This window comes from Danio aesculapii, chromosome 3, assembly GCF_903798145.1.
Source record: "Danio aesculapii chromosome 3, fDanAes4.1, whole genome shotgun sequence".
NCBI classification, from domain to species: Eukaryota; Metazoa; Chordata; class Actinopteri; order Cypriniformes; family Danionidae; genus Danio; species Danio aesculapii.
The window spans coordinates 56601950-56621853 of NC_079437.1; the positions used below are offsets into that span (position 1 = coordinate 56601950).

Here is a 19904-nt window from a genome sequence, read left to right on the forward strand (position 1 = left end):
ACAGTCAACAAACAAACACACACACAGACGAAGACAAACATACAGACACAGACAAACACAGATGCAAACACACAGATGTATGCGCAAACATGCGCACACACAGACAAACAACAAACAAAGACAGTCAAAGAGAGTCACCGAGAGACAAACACACACAAACATGCACACACACACACACACACACACACACACACACGCACACGCACACGCACACGCACACAGACAAACACACACAAGCACAGACGCAGACAAACACACACACACACACACACAAACACGCACACACAGTCAAACAAACATATAGACACAGACAAACACAAACAAGCGCGCACACACACACACACACACACACACACAGACAAACACACACAAGCACAGACACAGACAAACACACACACACACACACACAAACACGCACACACAGTCAAACAAACATAGACACAGACAAACACAAACAAGCGCGCACACACACACACAGACGCAGACAAACATACAGACACAAACGTGCACACACACACACACACACACACACACACACACACACACACACACACACATGCAAGCACACAGACAACAAACAGACACACACACACACAAGCAAACGCACACACACAGACAAACACACTCGTGCACAGACACATGCACGCAGACGCACACACATGAACACAGGCGCACGCACATACACATACACAAACAAGCATGCAGACACAGACAAACACGCACACACAAACAAGCACACAGACACATGCACACAAACCCAAAAACAGACACACGCATCAGGTTAGAGCTCAAGATGTCACACAACATATCGATGCGCTCAAGAGACACTTTACTCACCAGCCACTTTATGTTGAAGGAGAAAAGAGAGCTGAACACAAAGAAAACCCAAAACACGGGACACAAGACCAAACCGAACCAGAAAATCCGGGACTCCGAGTTCGAAACCACATTCTTACTGCTCTCCTATGAGGAGACAATGATTTCATCAAAAACTGAAATCCTCTCATGTTGATTTGTTATTCTAGTGTGGAATACAGCAGGAGACATTTTAATACCGCTTTATTCCTCCTATTAAAATGGTGGTTTACAATGGATGAGCTCCAAAAAAGGACAAAGCAACTCCATATATGTACGCCTGATGAGCCTGTCAGAATACGCCGAATGGAAAATAAGGTTTGCCATGTGCGGCAGAGGAGATTTTTATTATGTATGAGTTTTATTATGCGCTGTAAATATGTTTTTCAGCTTCTTTTCCTCACAAAAAGACATCATGTGACTTGAGAACACTTTATTTATTTATTTTTACTTATTTTTGATTGATTTTTTAGGAACATATAACCAGTGGGAACAAAACAAACAAATAAAAAATAATACATATATACAGAAATATACCTATGTATACATACTTATATAGGCGAATACATCCATTCCACACATGTATATCTGTATACATACTGCATGGAAATATTAAATTAACCTTATCAAAAAAAAAGTATAAAATAAAATATAATAAAAGATTGCCAAACATATTTTAACAATGATACATAACCTCTAGAATTATGTAAATGTTCAATTATAAATATCTATATTGTCGTTGAGGGGAAAGCCAGCCATTTACTGCATTTCGTCTCTAATTGTCTCGAAGTGCATGTGTCATTTTTTCCATTTCCTTAACTTCTGCTATAATTTTGAACCATTCGACTTGAGAACACCTTAATGAGGTTTTTTTTTTAGTATTCTTAGAACAAATCAATACAGGTTTGGATGGAATGATCACAGAATAGAATGTTTGTTCTATTAATATTTGAACATCCTGAAAGAACATACAGTGGGGGAAATAAGCATTCAACATGTCTTGTTTTTTTCCTGGAAATAATATTTCTAAAGGAGCTGTTGACATGGAACTGAACCAGATTTTGGTAAAAACCCGAACGATACAAACATAAAAATAAAACAAAATGAAAAAAATCTGAAAAACGAGTTGTGCGTAGTGTGGTTTATTTCTAAACTAATTTCGAGAGGATCACGTGCTTACGATTGAACACAGCTGGTACCGCATTAGCGTATATTTGCACCAATCAGATGAATACTGACCATAGACTGTAAAATATATGGACGTAGTATCAATGACGTCACCCATAGGTTTCTGAAGAGCGTAAATGAAGCTACAAGTAGGCGCGGCCAACCGTCACCATTTTGTTCGTGCGTCGTCGCACCAACGGCAGGATACCAAACAAGGGAAAAGAGGCGGAGAGTGAGCGGAGCTACAAACACCTGCTGGCATTTTGCTTGGAGCTGGCAGACAGACTTTACTTTGGGAGAAACGCTTAATACTCCATTACCTGCGACTCGTTTGTGTTCTGACCACATGTGCTTGGTTGTACACTATATCAATAAAGTCTTTAGACTTTTAAAAACACTGTAGTAATACATTGAGCCACTAAACATTGTTCTTATGACGTTTTTCTACAGGAGGAAAACGCGAAATACGTCCAAACACTTCAAATATAGTCTGTGTTATTAAATGCAAGACTATTGATAAACTCCAGCATAACACTGTATGACAACGCTTCAGATGACTGTTCTAGAGCCTACAGCTAATCAATCTTTTTCAGCTAGGCATCTTTTGTACCAGGCTGTAAGCATGTTTTTATCAGCTGTAAAAATGGCCAATTTCCCATTGCAGTCAGAAATGACCTGGACTTCCTGGAGCCAGCCCCCCAAGGCGAGTCGATGAATTGCAGTTTTAGTTACTTCCGTATTGGCTTCCCGAGGGAGAGCGGGAGGTTGCCGCTTGATACTGACACACTATAAATTACCAAAGCTTTCTACTCCAGTCATCTTCGTCTTGAAGAATCTCCCTTCCACCCAAACTCCTCCCCTTCTCTGATAGGGCGGCATGTTGGCCCAGTGGGTAGAATTGTTGCCTCACAGCAAGAACGCCGCTGGTTCGGCCCTCTCCAAACCGGTCGCCATTTCTGTGCGGAGTTTGCATGTTCTCCCCGTGTTTCGTGTGGGTTTTCCCGGGGTTCTCCGGTTTCCTCCCAGCGTCCAAAAGACATACACCATAGGAAAACATCCAAAGGCAACTCTTAGTCAGATATATCTCAGCAGTTCACAAGTAGGGGAGTTCTCGAGACCTACCTGAGCTCAAACTCTCCTCTCGCCCTTCAAACTGGATGGAGCCCTGGGCTCAAGGATATTCTGAGCTCAGTGCTCTCTCCCAGGACAAACACGCTTTATTATCAATCATCAAGTGTGAACTCTTGAAATAACAATGAAATGACACAAGGAAAAATTGCTGAACTACTGATACGTATTTAATACTTTATATAAAAGGCTTTTTTTTGGTGACGGCAGCTTAAAGACGCCTCTCATATGGAGAGTGAAGTCACATGAATTGCTCAGGTGTGAGTTTTTCACCTTTTCAATTCAACAATGTAAAATCTTGATGGTTCTGTGGGTCTCGTCTATCAAATCTGATCTTTAATTTCTATTTTATATCAAATTCAAGTCAGGTGATTGGCTTGGCCATTCTACAGCTTGATTTTCTTTCTCTGAAAGCATTTGAGAGTTTTATTGGCTTCGTTTTGGATCATTGTTATGCTGAAATGTCCACCCTGGTTTCATCTTCATCATCCTGATAATGTAGATAGATGTTGGATTGAAGCAGCTAATATTAATTTACAATTAGGAAGGGTAAAGGGTTGCTGAAGAAATACTGCGAGATTTCAGCTGCTGTCTGGACATTCACTGCCTTTCTGAACCTCCCTTTCTTCATGTGTTCAATACTTTTTTCCCTGCGTCATTTAATTTTATTACACATAACTTCATTTGTAAAATAATTAGTTTTGTTTTCTTTGAATATAGTGATTTATTTGGTTGTTACCAAAGATGAAAATTTCAAGTCAACAGCACTTTTAGAAATACGTTTTCTAAGAAAAATGGTGACGTGTTCAATACTTATTTCCCCCTACTCTATCTCTCTTTAAAATAATGACACAACTTGAAGGTGTCGCTAACACCAACAGTGACAAAACAGAACCGTTAAACTTTGATCGAGGTGTGATAAAAGTTAGCTGTTGCTATATATTAAAGTTGCACATTACCTCTGTAATGTTAGTCACAATCGTAAACTCGACTTTTATTATGCGCTCACCTTCCAAAGTTGCAAATATTTGTCATTTCCTCCTGTAATAGAGTAAGGTGTCGAGACTCACCGATCTAGATTCAAACATCCAATGACTGCGACCTTCTTCATCAACCTGATTCCACCATCTCAAGCCCACCAGCAGCCGTCCTGTCACATTCTCAAATAGAAAAACAGAGAGAAACACTCTAAGTGTTTACACTCTGAGTCTTCAAACTCCATTTAACTTCTACAATCTGAGTCGAATAGGATTTCACGTAAATTTCCATTTTTATTTGGTTAGTTTAAACATACACTACCTGTCAAATGTCTTGTTGCCTATCCAAGTTTTAGAAACAACAAATAATAACTTGACTTCTAGTTGATCTTTTGGTGTCAGAAGTGGCTTATATGAAAGGCAAAGCCCTCTAGATTACGCTTATTATACCAAAATAAAATATGATCATGCCTTAATTTTTTATTATTTACTTAAGACAATAAGGTCTGACTTTGCTGAGACAAAAGTCTTGTGACTAAACAGAAATAATGTACAGTATAGAATATAAAGTCATGGCGCAGTGAAAAAAGAATTTATATTGTGTATGACTCCCATGAGCTTGGAGGACTGCATCCATACATCTCTGCAATGACTCCAATTATTAATAAAGTCATCCGGAATGGCAAAGAAAGCGTTATTGCAGGACTCCCAGAGTTCATCAAGATTCTTTGGAATTATCTTGAATGAATCCTACTTCATCTTACCCCATACATGCTCAATAATGTTTAGGTCTGGTGACTGGGCTGGCCAATCCTGGAGCACCTTGACCTTCTTTGCTTTCAGCAACTTTGATGTGGAGGCTGAGAAGGAGCGCTATGCTGCTGAAGAATTTGCCCTCTCTTGTGGTTTGTAATGTAATGGGCAGCACAAACGTCTTGATACCTCAGGCTGTTGATGTTGCCATCCACTCTGCAGATCTCTCGAATGCCCCATTCTGAATATAACCCTAAACCATGACTTTTCCTTCACCAAACTTGACTGACTTCTGTGAGAATCTTGGGTCCATCCGGGTTCCAATAGGTCTTCTACAGTATTTGTAATGATTGGGATGCAGCTCAACAGATGATTCATCAGAAAAATCTACCTTCTGCCACTTTTACAAATGATTAACTAGAGGTTAAGTTATTATTTGTTTCTCTAACAAATAGGGTTGGTACCGAAACCCGGTACCATTATGACACCAGTACCTTTGTAACCGGTATGCACCGGACCGAATTAGCATATGAATTTCGGTGCCTAATTCCGGTGCCACTGGTGCTACGACAAGAACGTAAAGCAACATAGGTTTCTATCAGGGTACACACATTGGCACCGCAAGTCGGCGGCTGTCCGTTGCGCCAGCCACGACTCAGGACACTGTTCATATTTCTGCCGTGCCACAGAGCGCCATCTGAATAGTTTCATTTTAAATAACATGCGAATGTGTGCGTCTGCTGTGTGATACTTTTAACTGTCATGTGCGCACCGTGTCGCGGCTCTGAGCGGCGCATCCGGTGTGTGATGCCCTTATTAAGCATCAAGGGGTGCATCAAAGGCACACATAAGTACGAATTTTGTCACACACATTTTTTACATGGACATCAATACTCTGATTTTAATATGATTAAGACAATAGTCTGATCAAGAGTCTACCATGTAAACAGTGATTTTTGATTATCTTAAAGGACCACAGACACAAACTGCGGAGGAAACATTTATAGGCCGGTGATGCAGTGACGTTAATAGATCTATGTGCTATAACATGTAACTTTAATCATGAATGTAACATTCAATAAGCAACTTATGTAAACACCTGAATCATGTTATTGTCTCATTCAGATTAAGGCAAATCATTAGATCACTGATTTCCTTGTAAAAGTAGTCACAAGCCCCAAACCCAGAAAAAAGTTGTTCCCTGATTTTGATGACAGCCTTTCCACAGGTTATAGTAAGCTAATGTAATGTTAATAGCATAATGCAAATCTTGCATTCATGCTAACAAACAAATGATCAAAAGAAATATATTAATGCAATTCAAATATATAAAATATGAATTGATGTTTACTTTAAACTTATTATAAATATATATTGTTCAATTAAAATGATTGAAATTATTATTATTTTTTTTGGTCAAATAATTTTGTGGCTAAAAAGTAATGGTTTTGGCACCGGTACTGTTTTTAAAGTATCGATTTAGCACCGGTATCGAAATTACCCCAGACGATACCTAACCCTACTAACAACTGGGATCGACAACAAGACTTTTGTCAGGTAGTGTACTTGGCTTTAGTTAGTCATAATGATGTCAGCAAAAATGGAAATTTAAGTAACAGGAGAGGAAACGTATTAAAATTTAAAATTAGATGAACTAACTATTGCCCTAACACTATTTTTTTTTCTTCAAAAATTAAAAACTGGTGTTATCTCAGCCAAACTAAAAATACTACATTCTCAAAAAAATAAATAAATAAATAAATGTAATAACAACAACAATAATAATAAATATAGGAAATACTGTGACAAATGGCGGTTTCCATATATAATTGGTGGAACATGTAACATTGATTAAGTAAACGTATGATTTCATGTTAACTCCGTGCTCACCTTTACTGTCCAGAAGTCACATGAGAGGAGTAAAATAATGGTAACCATGTTGGCAATAAAACTTCGGCTGAGTAACTCACAAAAGAGGTAAATCAGGATGGCACTTGTGCGAAAGAAGAGGTGAAAGAAGCAGGCCAGAGGATGTCTGAGGAAAAAAACAACATGACTGACTGTATGGTGAATTATTTAGGCCTACATAAATGCTAAATATAACTAAAGGAAAAAAAAGGGTATTGAGACTGCTGAGTTTTACTGGTTCTAACACACAGTTAGAAAATAGGCCCTTTTTGAGTGTAAAAGGAAAATATTAATATTGAAATGAAAATATATCAATGTCAATAAAGCTACCATATGGTTCTTTGCCCAATAAAGGTTTAACAGAAGTAATATTACCTCATGTCAAGCAAAATATTTGCCCCATTTCCTCAAATTTGAAACTCACTTGATGTTTGATTTCTTCTCTCTAAATGCATTTTCGTCCTCATGAAATAATGGCACTTCACCCTGAGAATCCTTCAAATAAACACTGAATCAGTCAAGATTTCAGCTCAACACAGCCAGCAGTTATGCTTGTATAATTACAGTTTACCTAATATTGCATCTTCAAGAGATAGTTAAACTTAATAAAAATATGAAGCATATATTTCTTTAAAGGAAATATAAGTTAAAACTCACCTGTCGGATCATGTTGGCGCAGGTAGTTTTATTTCCGGATGACGTGTATGTAAACAACACACGTGTCCGCTCTATGGGAAACAAGCCTTACTAATAGTCAATTTCAAAGTCTTCCTTTAGGGGGCGTTCAGTGGCTCATAGATCCGTTCATAAAATGACATCCAATTACTTTTTTTTTATCTTATATGCAGATGTTTTATTATATTATATCATATAAGTCACGAGAAAATGTTGTTTCATGATCTACCTCAGAAATCGTAAAATGTTGTTTTTATTTTTCTGATTGATGATTTTCGTATCACTCAAAAACTATTGTTGATTACCTGACTTGACGGTTAGAAATACAACCTGACAACTACGTCGATGAAGAAAGAAAGAAAGAAAGAAAGAAAGAAAGAAAGAAAGAAAGAAAAAAAGAAAGAAAGAAAGAAAGAAAGAAAGAAAGAAAGAAAGAAAGAAAGAAAGAAAAGAAAGAAAGAAAGAAAGAGTTAAGCTATTGTGAAACTATTCAGGAATGAGAACTCAGAAGATTCAAAGTAAGTCAACATTCATTCATTTTCTTTTCAGTTAGTCCCTTAATCCAGGGTCACCACAGCGGAATGAACAGCCAATTTATCCAGCACATGTTTTACACAGTGAATGCCTTTCCAGCCGCAACCTATCTCTGGGAAACATCCATACACACTCATTCACACTCATACACTACGGACAATTTAGCCCACCCAATTCACCTATACCGCATGTCTTTTGACTGTGGGGGAAACCGGAGCACCCGGAGGAAACCCACACGAACACAGGGAGAGTATACAAACTCCACACAGAAACTCCAATTGAGCCAGCCGAGGCTTTAACCAGCGACCTTCTTGCTGTGAGGCGATAGCACTACCTACTGCGTCGCCCTAAGTCAACATTCCATTTTTTTTATTTATTTTTTTCCGTTTTTTATCATAACAATGAAACATTTACATCACATTATATCACATTACATGCCAGGGAGCAAAACAGAAATGTATCTTTTAAACAGATTCAGTTTTTACAGCTTTCTTGTTAGTACATTCAGAAATCAAAGACATATAAAGATTTAGATCTTCAAGAAGGATCTGAAACAAAGGTTTACGCTTACAAAATTTACACTTGTGTATAAAATATTTGGCCAAAAATATAATAAGATTAAATAAATAAAAAGCATCCGGGTGTTCATTCTGATGGTTATATCCTAAAATAACATTTTCATATTTTAACATAACATCAGTAACATATACCACTAAATATACCTACTACATTTTCCCCCCCAAAAATTGGTATATTCACAATTCCAAAAAATGTGAGACAGATCTTCAGTTTGGTGATCACAGAAGGAGCAATTTATATCAAAATCTTCAGAAATAAACCTTTGTAGAATAGCACCTAGGTATTATTTTATAAGACACTTCACAGATTTTATTGTACATTAGGGATTTCTGAGGTAAAGTCAATACTCTTTTCCAGTTAATATTACCTATATGTCTGTTCCAATAATAGACAGCATTAGGATGAGAGATTATCTCATGCTGAAATAGAGAGCGGATATTTTTGTTATTTGACTTTGCGGTAAATAGAAATTTACAAAGAACTGTTTTTAGCACATTTAGATGTATAGCACAACCTGGGGGACTGATTGTCCTATCCCTTCATAAGCATAATAATCCCATAAGGGATTGCTCCAAATACAATTGCAAATTCTTTAGCTGTAACTGGGTATTTATAATGGGACAAAAATTCTGCATATTTAAAAGGCACTCCTCTGTTATTAAATAATTGTCTAACATAAATTATATTATTTTTGCCCAATTTTCAAAGTAAATGGACGTATTTTTGTACAGTAAATCTTTGTTGAGTCAAATTATATAATTATGTACCATGATAACAGACATTGTTTGTGAAATGATGATAATTTGGAAGGAATTTTCTCAGGATTATAATTACACAAGAGCAAAAAATTTAAACCCCCCTAATTTAGAGAAAAATAAATTTGTTATTAAATTCCACAAAGAGGCAGGATTTCTAAGATGCTGATTAATCCAATTAATTTTGAAAGTATAATTAAGTATAGCAAAACTGATGAAATTAAGACCGCCATTTTCATAAATATTCAAAACTACAGATTTTCTAATATAGTGTTTCTTATTTTTCCATAAAAAAATTAAACAAGGATTGTTTAATTGTCAAGTCTTAGTATCCACATAGAGTGATGCAGCAGAATAAGCTAGATGTGAAAGACCTTCTGCTTTAGAAAGTACGTTCTACCCTTAAGTTCTACCCTTAAGAGACAAATCTCTGTGTAACCACATATTTAGTTTATCTAAGTTAAGTTATCTGCACATCTGTTCTTCATATCTTTTGTTAAAACAATGCCCAGATAATTAACCTTGTCTTTCACTGGAATGCCATCTATACTTGGCAAAGAGCAATGTTTTATTGACAATAACTCACATTTATTAATATTTAAATGCAAGCCTGAGAAAATAAACTGATGATTGTCACAGCTAAAGGGATTTGAGATGAATTTAAAAAAAAAATAGTGTAGTATCGTCTGCAAGTTGACTCAGTAAGACCTGCCTATCAGCAATATTGATACCTTGCACAGAGCTTGCCTTGAGATGAATAGTTGCCCAGCTCAGAAAATTAAATATGGTGAAATAGGGCAGCCTTGTCTAACTCCACGCTGCAAATCAAATCTGGAAATTTTTAGTTTAATAGAACAGTTTGCATTAGCATAAAGTGTTCGAATTGATTTAATAAAAAAAGGACCAAAACCAAATATTTCCAAAGCAAGAAAAAGAAAAATATGCTCCACAGAGTCAAAGGCTTTATAAAAGTCTAAAAACAAAGTAAAACTCTCATCAACAATAAGGCCTGAATAATCAATTATATCTAACACCAGTCTAATATTATTGGAAATATGCCTCCCTGGTAAAAAAAAAAAACACACTGAGATTCATCTATTATAGAATCAATTACTCTTTAGAGACGCTTAGCAAAAATTAAAGCTAAAATGTTGTGATCATTGTTAAGAAGACATACAGGGCGCATATTATCAAGGAAAAGAACATCTTTTTTGGGCTTTGGGAGCAATGTAATAAGACCTTGTGTATATGTAGGAGGGAGAGAGCCTATTAAATTACATTCTGTGAACATTTGTGAAAGGAAGGGAGCAAACTGTTTTGCAAATTATCTATAAAACTCAGAAGATAAGCCGTCCACGCCAGGAGATTTGTTGAGTTTGAGATGAGTAATGGCTTCTGAACATTCCATTTGTCGTCTGGTCAGATTTACACAATATGACGTTATTTACGTAAAATAGTGACGCTAATATTTATAATAACTTATTATCATCGTGTCTTATTGTCATCCCTTTATCACAGAGCTTGTTGATAACACTGTTGACATTTGTGTGTTATGAGCCATAATGTAGTTCAAATACATAATACACAATTTCCACATAAATCCAGTTGTATATATAAACAAAACTATATGTAAAATGCATATTTGCATTATACAGGGTTCATACGGTCATGGAAAACCTGGAAAAGTCATGGAATTTTGAGATGGTGTTTTCCAGGCCTGGGAAAGTTTGGAAAAACAGAAAACCCCACAAAGTTTTGGAAAATTCATGGAAATTAGTTTAACAAATATCTGTATACTTGAATTAGGGTTGTATGGGATGTATATTGCGATGTGAATACAATTTCACCAGATGATTTAAGTTTATTTGGATTGATTGGGGGGATTTTGTAGGGGAGTGAATCTCGAATATTAAGTGAGGTTTATTTATAAACTAATTTCGAGAGGATCACATGCTTATGATTTATCACAGCCGGTCTCGTATTAAGCTAATCAGTACCATCCAATCATATGAGCCATAAGCTACTATAAATAACCACAGTTTTCAGTCCACTTTATCTTCGTTTGGAAGAAACCCCCCTTCCTCCCCATTCTCCTCCTTCACTATAGATCGGGCGGCACGGAGGCCCAGTGGTTAGCACTGTTAGCCCCACAGCAAGAACACTGCCAGCCCTGGTCCTGCCAGGTCGGTAGGTGTTTCTGTAAGGAGTTCGTATATTCTCCCCGTGTCCGCGTGGGTTTTCCCCGGGTTCTCCGGGCTCTCTCCCGGGACAGCATGCCAAACAAGATTTTGATGAATCATCAGCTAAGTGTGAACTCTTGAAATAACAAATAAATTACAAGCATAGATGAATAAAATATAGTAAAGACAAAAGTGAATGATAGTTTTCAGGTATTCACTATTCAGGTACAGATCTTGAATAATCAACACGGCATAGTCTTCCTTGTATATTATTTCATCTTTATTAAAGTTGCAAAAAATTTCTTGAGTCCGGATGTTTTAAACTCTGAAATATTGAAATGTTCACACAGTCGCTGGCCTTAAAAAGACAGTTTACTCAAAGATTAAAATGTACTCACTATTTACTCACCCTTCACTTGTTTTAATACCATCAAAAAAAAAAACTCATAAATGTTTGAAACAAGTGAAGGGTGGAGTAAATAGTGAGTACATTTGATGAGTCTCCCATACAGTTTGATATAGCGATTGGACGCGGAAGCCGCTTTGTGTGATATCACACTTAACAAGCGGATAGTTTTTAACTAAAGTAACAATCATTTACATACTGCTCAACGCTGTTAATTTTCCTTCGGCTTAGTCTCTATTCCAGGGGTCGCCATAGCAGAATGAACCACCGGACCTACTTACAGTAGTTGTCTAAATATTAGTTCCTTAATTGATCTGTATAAATAATAGAGTTAGAATTGTCAACGATATCCTCAAGCAGTTTAACTGTTGAATTTGGACCAAACTTTTTACGTAAAATTAAAACATTTAGTTGTCAATAAATGTGATTGAAGACTTTTGTAGGCTTCTAGCAGAAATAAATTCAAACAGGTTAGTAATAAGTCAAGCTGCTGATGCTGTTTGTGAAGCTGTTTAATGATTTTCTGCTTAGCTTTTGACAGATTTAGTGTGTTTTATTTTAGTTGAACTCCTCTAAGGCTGTGACCGAAGTCAGTTGTAATTTAGAACTAGAAAGCTTGCACAGTGTTGAATTTGTTTTAGTAAAATGTGAATATGTCATTAAGTCCAGTGAAGAGCGCATTTTTTATGAGCTTATATTACTCAGAGAATGAAGCTGAAACAAATAATCATTAAATAACTTATACACGCAACATTTAGAGCTGAAAAAAGAAGATCTCTAAGTTGAGTTGACTCATGTCTAATTTAAACCAACTTGAAATGTTTTACAGTATGATTATCCTTTTAGATGCTTGCTTACTTGCTTATTTATTTATTAAAAACTTGCATAAACACTACACTATACAGCAAAACAACATTTTCCTGTCCATCATTTAGCAGGTTTGGGTTTGCTGACGTCTTTGGGTAAAGACATTGTAGAGAAACCGGTGTAATTCAGGGGTCAGTGGTGTGGTAAAAGTAGCAAAATGGTGGAAACTATTTAGAGTGCCCTTCTTCAGTACCACTGTATATATTCCAACTCAGACTCATTCTGAAAACGTACCTCTATATACATTTCTGGAGACCGCGAAATACAGCCCAGGAGGTTAGTTTTAATTTGCAGTTTTTGTTTTGGCGAATCCCCGAGAGGCCGCTGTGCACGCTTTTTGAGATCTCAAATTTCTCTCGCGAGTGCCATTTGTGCCTGCTGTTCTCGCATAAACCCGCCAGAGGCCGCTGTTGACTGACTGTTTGACTGACTGACCGACCATTTGACTGACCCACCCTCCTCCTTCCCTAAACCCAACCAATTTTATTGATTGACCCGCCCACCCATTTCCTTAAACCCAACCAACAATTTACAAAAGTAATCCAGAAAAAGAAAAGCCCTCGTCTGATTTTTACCGTGTTTTCAGATTTTACCGCATTCTCAGTAAAATCTCACCCTGATATTTACTTGTTCATTTTATTTCATTTTAAATTTTTTACATCGTTCTTCACCTGACTCGAACCACGTCATCGTGGTCAATTTCTCTCTGCGTCTCAAGTCCGCCGACATACATGGCGAGCTAACAGGACAAACTGGTTACAGCAGGAAAGCCGTCTATACCGAAGTAAGCGGTCAGCTGGTAAGCGCGAAAAGGAATGGCGTCACACCACCCCGTAGCGTTTGTTTAAAAATAAATTAAACGCAGCCATACGTACCTCTGGCTACATAATTTGCAGTCTCCAGAAACATATATAAGACTACGTTTTCATAATGAGCCTATGTTGATATATTCTTAAGTAGCATGGTATTACAATCTGGCAACATTGAGAAACTACATTTAAAGTCGGCATGAAACAAAAGTTTTTACTTTTTTCGCTATCATGATGTACATCCACTTGAAACGGTTTCTGAAAAGATAAAATAATGGCAGTTCATGATTTCTTCCTTCGGGAACCAATTGGCTCTTTGGAGCACAACACACAATAATATACATATAAATTAAGGAAAGTACATTTTGATTTCATGCCAACTTTAAGGGGAAACATGTTGAGAGACAAAGAGAGAGAAACAGAGAGAAAGGTAATGTTGCAATACCTTTTTTTTTTTGCTTTTGCTATATCATGTTTTCATGAAAGACAAGACAAAATTACGCAATGGAGGCATAACAGCTGGTCTATTAAATGCTTTACAGTCATCCAAACGTCTGCTTTTAGTGTCATTGTAGTAGATGTTTTACTGACAAAACAGCTTCTTGTGAATTTTTCACTAAGTTAAATCACGAGCGCTCATGTGACAGTCGAACCATCAGCGGCAGACCAAAGGTCGCTCTGTTTTTCTTCTACCCATTCCTCTCATGATGGCTCTTGGACACAACGTTCTGCTTTTCTTTTGCATTTCACCCTTTGCTAATGCACTTTACAAGCAATGGATTCCAGACACTAATTTTGAGAATGCAACCAACTGGGACAAAGGGTCTGTACCCTGCGGGAATGACCAAGTGGAGTTTTTAGCGAACAGAAAAGTGTCGGTGTATGTAGAAACAGCTCACACTATTACCGGGATGAGCTTGCCTGTGGATGGAGAACTGATTCTGGCGTCTGGCGCTGGGTTTACTGTGCGAGAAGGTGGAGATCCTGGCTGTGGATCTGGGGGGACGGCTCAATTTAAAGACTCTGAATCGCTGAAATGGTTCGACCCTTCACTGTGGGTGGCTGCGACCACTATTGACGACCTGCACAGAGGTACATACCAGTTTTCAGTCCATGAGGAGAGTGTCCCATGCCAAAATGACGATGTTGTATTTCGAGATGCCACCTCATTCCGTGTGGAGATTTCATCAGATCATAATGTGCCTGTGAAGAGTGTCTCTGTACTCGGAAAAAAGTTCACCAGCAGCTCTGAGTTTTCTCAGTACCTGTCTTCCAGTTCTGGCAAGCTACAGTTTCATGGCACCGCGTCCCTTAGCATCAGCGGTTCAGGATGTGGTGAAATCTCAGGCTGCATCTGCGATAACTCTAGGAATCGTGACAAGATCTGTGCAAATGTGAAGTGCGATACGCTCGAGTGCAAGAAACCCCTGCATGCACTGGGACATTGCTGCAATGTTTGTGGCGCTCTTGTCTACGTTCAGTTCTCTTCGAGCTTCAACTTTGAGTCGTACCGCCAGCGTCTCCAGCACCTCTTTCTCAACACGGACAAATACAAATCTGCACAGATGGCCATGTCGAAAGTGTCCAAAGAGCAGAGGCTTCTGGGAGTGATTCCTTTCGGAGCCACTCAGGAGATTCAGGTGCTGCTTCTGGACCAGAAATCCGGACAGGAATCTGGGAGTTTGGCTGAGGCTCTTGCTCGGGACATAATGAAGGACGTGCACAACCATGGCTCAAATGTTGGCATCAGCAGTGCGGAGTTCCAGGCGTCATCTGGGGCGAGCAGCAGTGACGTGGCTGGAAACAGTGCAGGGGTTGTGGCCGGTGCAGTGTTGGGGTGCCTGCTTATTTTCGGTTTATTTGCAGGCTTTATTCTCCTCTATCGAAGGGGTGTTGTTAAGTTACCAAGAATGCCTAGCATCCCCTCACTAAGCAAATGGAGGAACGGTAGTGACATTGGGGAACTGGGTGGCCCCATGGACCATGGCTTTGACAACCCCATGTTTGACAAGCCCACTATGATGCCGGAACAACCTGAGCTATATGGGTCAGAGACAGTAAACTCCGTCGTCCTAACCAAATCAGGAGTGCATTTCGTGAATCCTGTTTATGATGAAACCGATTTCAATGGATGAAAGGTGTAGTTTCAGACAATTGGATGGGGGATGTGGGGACAAAATAAGCAGAATTAAATCTTAAAGACGAAAAATGTCCTTGTGAAGGGGCAGAATGATAAATATTATGTTCAAATCTGCACAAGCGAATCACAAAATGTTTTATTTGGTTAGTCTCATGATGTAATGGGAAGTTTTCAGTTTTCACATGCTGTATTTTCTGAAATTCTATACCACATAATCAGGTTTCTCTTCATAAATAAATTAAAGGCATGAATGTCTGAGTTTTTGGCTCTAATAATTTTATATTTATGCTATATCCTATTCAGGGTTAGGTTTGTAGATTAAATACTTAAATACTAGCTCATCATTTTGGATCATATCAATCACTCCTAAGCAGTTTAGTTAAATGGAGGTTATATATATATATGAATATAAACTAGTACATCTCAGAAATAATACTTTCCCTCCATCGTGTTACAGTAAATGAGTTTTCTGAAATTGAACTGAAGCAATAATTGTAAGATGAAAGCGTATTGAAAACATTAGGACTAATTCAAGCATCCCTTCAATACTGAAGTAGCATGATCCTACAATCTGGCAACATGCAACCACTACATTTAAGAGACAATATAATTTGAAAGACAGAGAGAGGGAGGTAACATTGCAATGCTCTTGTTTGCTTTTTCTATAGTATGTTTGAAACTAAAATCTCAACAGTTGACCTGTTAAATACTTTACAGTCATCCTATGTGTGCTTTTAGTGTCTTGTGAATGTTTCACTTTTCCCTATTATAAATAATACCATGTCCAAATGCAAGGCTCACATAACCCCATATGAAAGGTTTGTTGCCACAACATCACTTTCCATTTTCAAAGAAATCTATCCTCTGTGTACTGTCGGTCCAATTTTAATATTACTGTACATTCATAAATAATGACTTCATAATAATTAATAAAATTCAAACATTTCATTAAGATAACACACTGGTATAAAGGAAACAAACAAATCAAATTTAGATTTAAATAATCCAATGAGTATAAAAATTAAAAAATGAATAGACTATATAAATATATCAAATTAAAAATACACAAAATATTAAAGAAATGCTATTTATGTTAAAATTAACATTATGACTCTCTTCATAAAATCAAATAAATGTGTAATAATAAATAAATAGTACTCTAAATAGTATATTAGACACATTTATAATATGATTTTTAATATATTATCTTTATTATGAGGTACCTTTAACGTTTCAGGAGTCCTTCACACAAGGATGAGCATATTTGGAGGTCCAAAAGATTCAAAATCACCTGCTGTGAGAAATCACACTTGCATTAACTAGATATTAAAGTTTGAGGACAAACTTTATGGTGGCTTGAAAAGCCGAGTCTAAAAGTTTGAAGTCGTTTTAAAGTGTAAATAACTCAAGCAGTTTTTATGAAGTTTGAAACAGTCGGCATAGATAAGTACATTTATGTTAGCATGTTTCTAGTATAGATTGGCATGTTTCTTGGTAGGCAGTTGCTAGGTTGTTCTAAGTGCTTGCTAAGGTGTTGCTAGGCGGTTGCTAAGGTGTTGCAAGGTGGTTGCTAAGGTGTTGCTAGGTGGTTGCTAGGGTGTTCTGAGTGGTTGCTAGGTGGTTGCTAAGTTGTTGCTAGGCGGTTGCTATGGTATTCTAGGTCATTGTTAAGGTGTTGCTAGGTGGTTGCTAGGGTGTTCTGAGTGGTTGCTAAGGCGTTGCTAGGTTGTTGCTAGGCAGTTGCTAAAGTATTATGAGTGGTTGCTAGGCAGTTGCTAACATAAATTAGCATGATTCTAGCATGAATTACCTTGTTACTAGCATGATTCTAGCATGAATTAGCATGTTACTAGCATGTTTCTAGCATGAATTAGCATGTTACTAGCATGTTTCTAGCATGAATTAGCATGTTACTAGCATGATTCTAGCAAGAATTAGCATGTTAGCATGTTTCTAGCATGAATTAGCATGTTACTAGCATATTTCTAGCATGAATTAGCATGTTATTAGCATGATTCTAGCATGAATTAGCATGTTACTAGCATGTTTCTAGCATGAATTAGCATGTTATTAGCATGATTCTAGCATGAATTAGCATGTTACTAGCATGTTTCTAGCATGAATTAGCATGTTATTAGCATGTTTCTAGCATGAATTAGCATGTTGAAGAAGAAGAATAATAATAATAAGTTTAAGATAGATAACAATATGCTGGCTTTTCAAGCCACCATAATAAAAGCTGCATGTGCTGCCCTGTACAGCAGTTTTGCACAAACAGATACATTAATACTTACCTAGATTTACCCAGATTGACTGTTGTTCACTTTAATGGTTAACACGTGAAATATCTTTACAAAAAATATATAATCAGATGACAAAGACAAACAAACCTCCAAGATAATGAGTTTAATAGATATCAACAAATGCCATTATAAATAAAGTTGATGTACACATTATAAAAGATGGCTGTTAATAAATATTGACGTAAGCGCAGGCGGGCTTTCAGGAACGTGCTTCGCTGCAGACCTGTGCATGTGCTTACTGCTTACTGACAATAGACTTCAGGAAAGTGATTGCTGATAAATTAAATGACTCAGCGTTAACGAGAGCTACGCTCCACGTGTTAAATCTCCAGCATCAACTCACTCAATCATGCGGCACACGATTCTTCCAGGTGTCCTGCAGAGTTTATCTCCAACCCTGATCAAACACATCTTTAGATTTCACAAAGACAATGGCAGTATCCAAAATCTCTCTCTATGCCGTTAAAGGCCACAGTATACTTCAAATTAAGCTCTTCGTTTGAGTCTAAAAAGATGCTTGAAAAGGCTGAGTGATGATATACTGTAACCTTCCGACGCTCCAAACACAACAACGGCGACTATGAGAAATGTACAGTTCCATACAAGTATAGAGCAAACAGCCTCGGCACACCACATTGCTTTCTACTTGCCGTGGACAGACAGTGAATTGAACTTTATCAGACGATGATCAGTGCAGTTGAGCTTATCGTTCAGTGTGTGACTCTGAATCCAAACGTCAAAAAAGGAGGCGTTCCAGGACACACCCACTGATTCCATAATTGTCACAGACCAATGGTAGCCCAAAGGTGTTTAGGACCAAAGCGGACTCCACCAAAAAGTTTGCTTTGATGAGCTGTTTCAAACTTCGAAACAGACTCAAAACAAAGTTCGCGGCGGCTGTATTTTTTTCAAAATGGCGTCATTTCGTTTGAAGTATACCAAGGCCTTAAATAGACACTATTTGAGGTAGCAGCCATTTGTAGTGGTGTCCAAAACCATATTGGACGCTCTAAAGTTTGCTCAATCAATCCTACAATGCTCAGCAATAACAAGTGTACAACTGTCGTAGGCTGCGTCTGAAATTGCATACTTCCATTCTAAATAATACACTAAAAACAGTATGCAAGCTAAGTAATATGTCAGAATTCATAGAATTCGAAAAACAGTATGTAAGAAGTACTCAGATGACCTACTACTTCTGGCAAGATTCTGATGGATGCTTCACTATCACATGATGCACAGTGACAGAATTCATGAATGGGAGTGAAGCGGCACAACATGATCATGACAAAATGGCGGAAGTAGTATTCATACTGTATAGAACACACTTTTCGAGAAGTACATTTAAATTCAAATGCAGTACCTACTGAGTAGCAGATGATTTCAGACACAGCTGTACACTCAACAGCTTGAGAATACCCATAATGCGCTGTGAGAGTTCACACATCGAATGAATTTTTAACTTCCACAAGATGGCGTCCACAGCGGAATCCTATCTGTGTACTTTTTAAACAAACAATTATTTAATTGTTAAATTAACGTTTTTAAAATGAAACGCTATCAAAATTCTTTGTTTCATTGCTAATAGACCGCATGCTAAGTACTAAAAACTATCAAGAGAGTCGACATTTTTATTTTAATTTATTAATTTTAATTTATCAACCAGCAAAGCGCAGTCAAATCAGCATCCCTCAGTTTCCTCAGCGCTCCAGTTTACTCAATCTTTCTCATTCACTAATTTAAGTGGACTTTTTAGTGAACTAATGTAGGTGATAATGAATGAGGGTAGCAATTTCAGTTACAGCAACGATCAGGTTGTTCGGGAGTGTTTGAGTAGTTTGGAGCTAACTTCTGCAGGACACCGGCCC

General features: G+C 37.5%; 3 protein-coding genes across 3 annotated transcripts in view; 2 read left to right on the top strand and 1 right to left on the bottom strand.

The window, feature by feature from the left end:
* zgc:112148 (uncharacterized protein LOC550424 homolog) overlaps window positions 1-7525 on the bottom strand; it is an 8666-nt gene extending 1141 nt beyond the window's left edge. Inside the window, exons 1-5 of the mRNA XM_056454279.1 lie at window positions 7446-7525; window positions 7213-7283; window positions 6771-6915; window positions 4221-4310; window positions 838-963 (exon numbers count right to left, since the gene is read on the bottom strand). Coding sequence (XP_056310254.1) covers window positions 838-963; window positions 4221-4310; window positions 6771-6915; window positions 7213-7283; window positions 7446-7457 — 444 coding nt within the window. The 5' untranslated portion in view covers window positions 7458-7525. The remainder of the gene's footprint in view (window positions 1-837; window positions 964-4220; window positions 4311-6770; window positions 6916-7212; window positions 7284-7445) is intronic.
* Window positions 1-19904, top strand: part of otop2 (otopetrin 2) — a 59763-nt gene that overhangs the window by 11701 nt on the left and 28158 nt on the right. The window lies entirely within an intron of this gene.
* On the top strand, window positions 14268-15984 carry amn (amnion associated transmembrane protein). Its single transcript, XM_056454276.1, has one exon. It carries the CDS (start codon window positions 14298-14300, stop codon window positions 15726-15728), a length of 1431 nt encoding a protein of 476 aa, XP_056310251.1. The 5' UTR covers window positions 14268-14297; the 3' UTR covers window positions 15729-15984.

What these genes read in the sequence shown, in the direction of transcription:
- amn (XM_056454276.1), top strand. Translation starts at nt 14,298, where the DNA reads ATGATGGCTCTTGGACACAACGTTCTGCTTTTCTTTTGCATTTCACCC.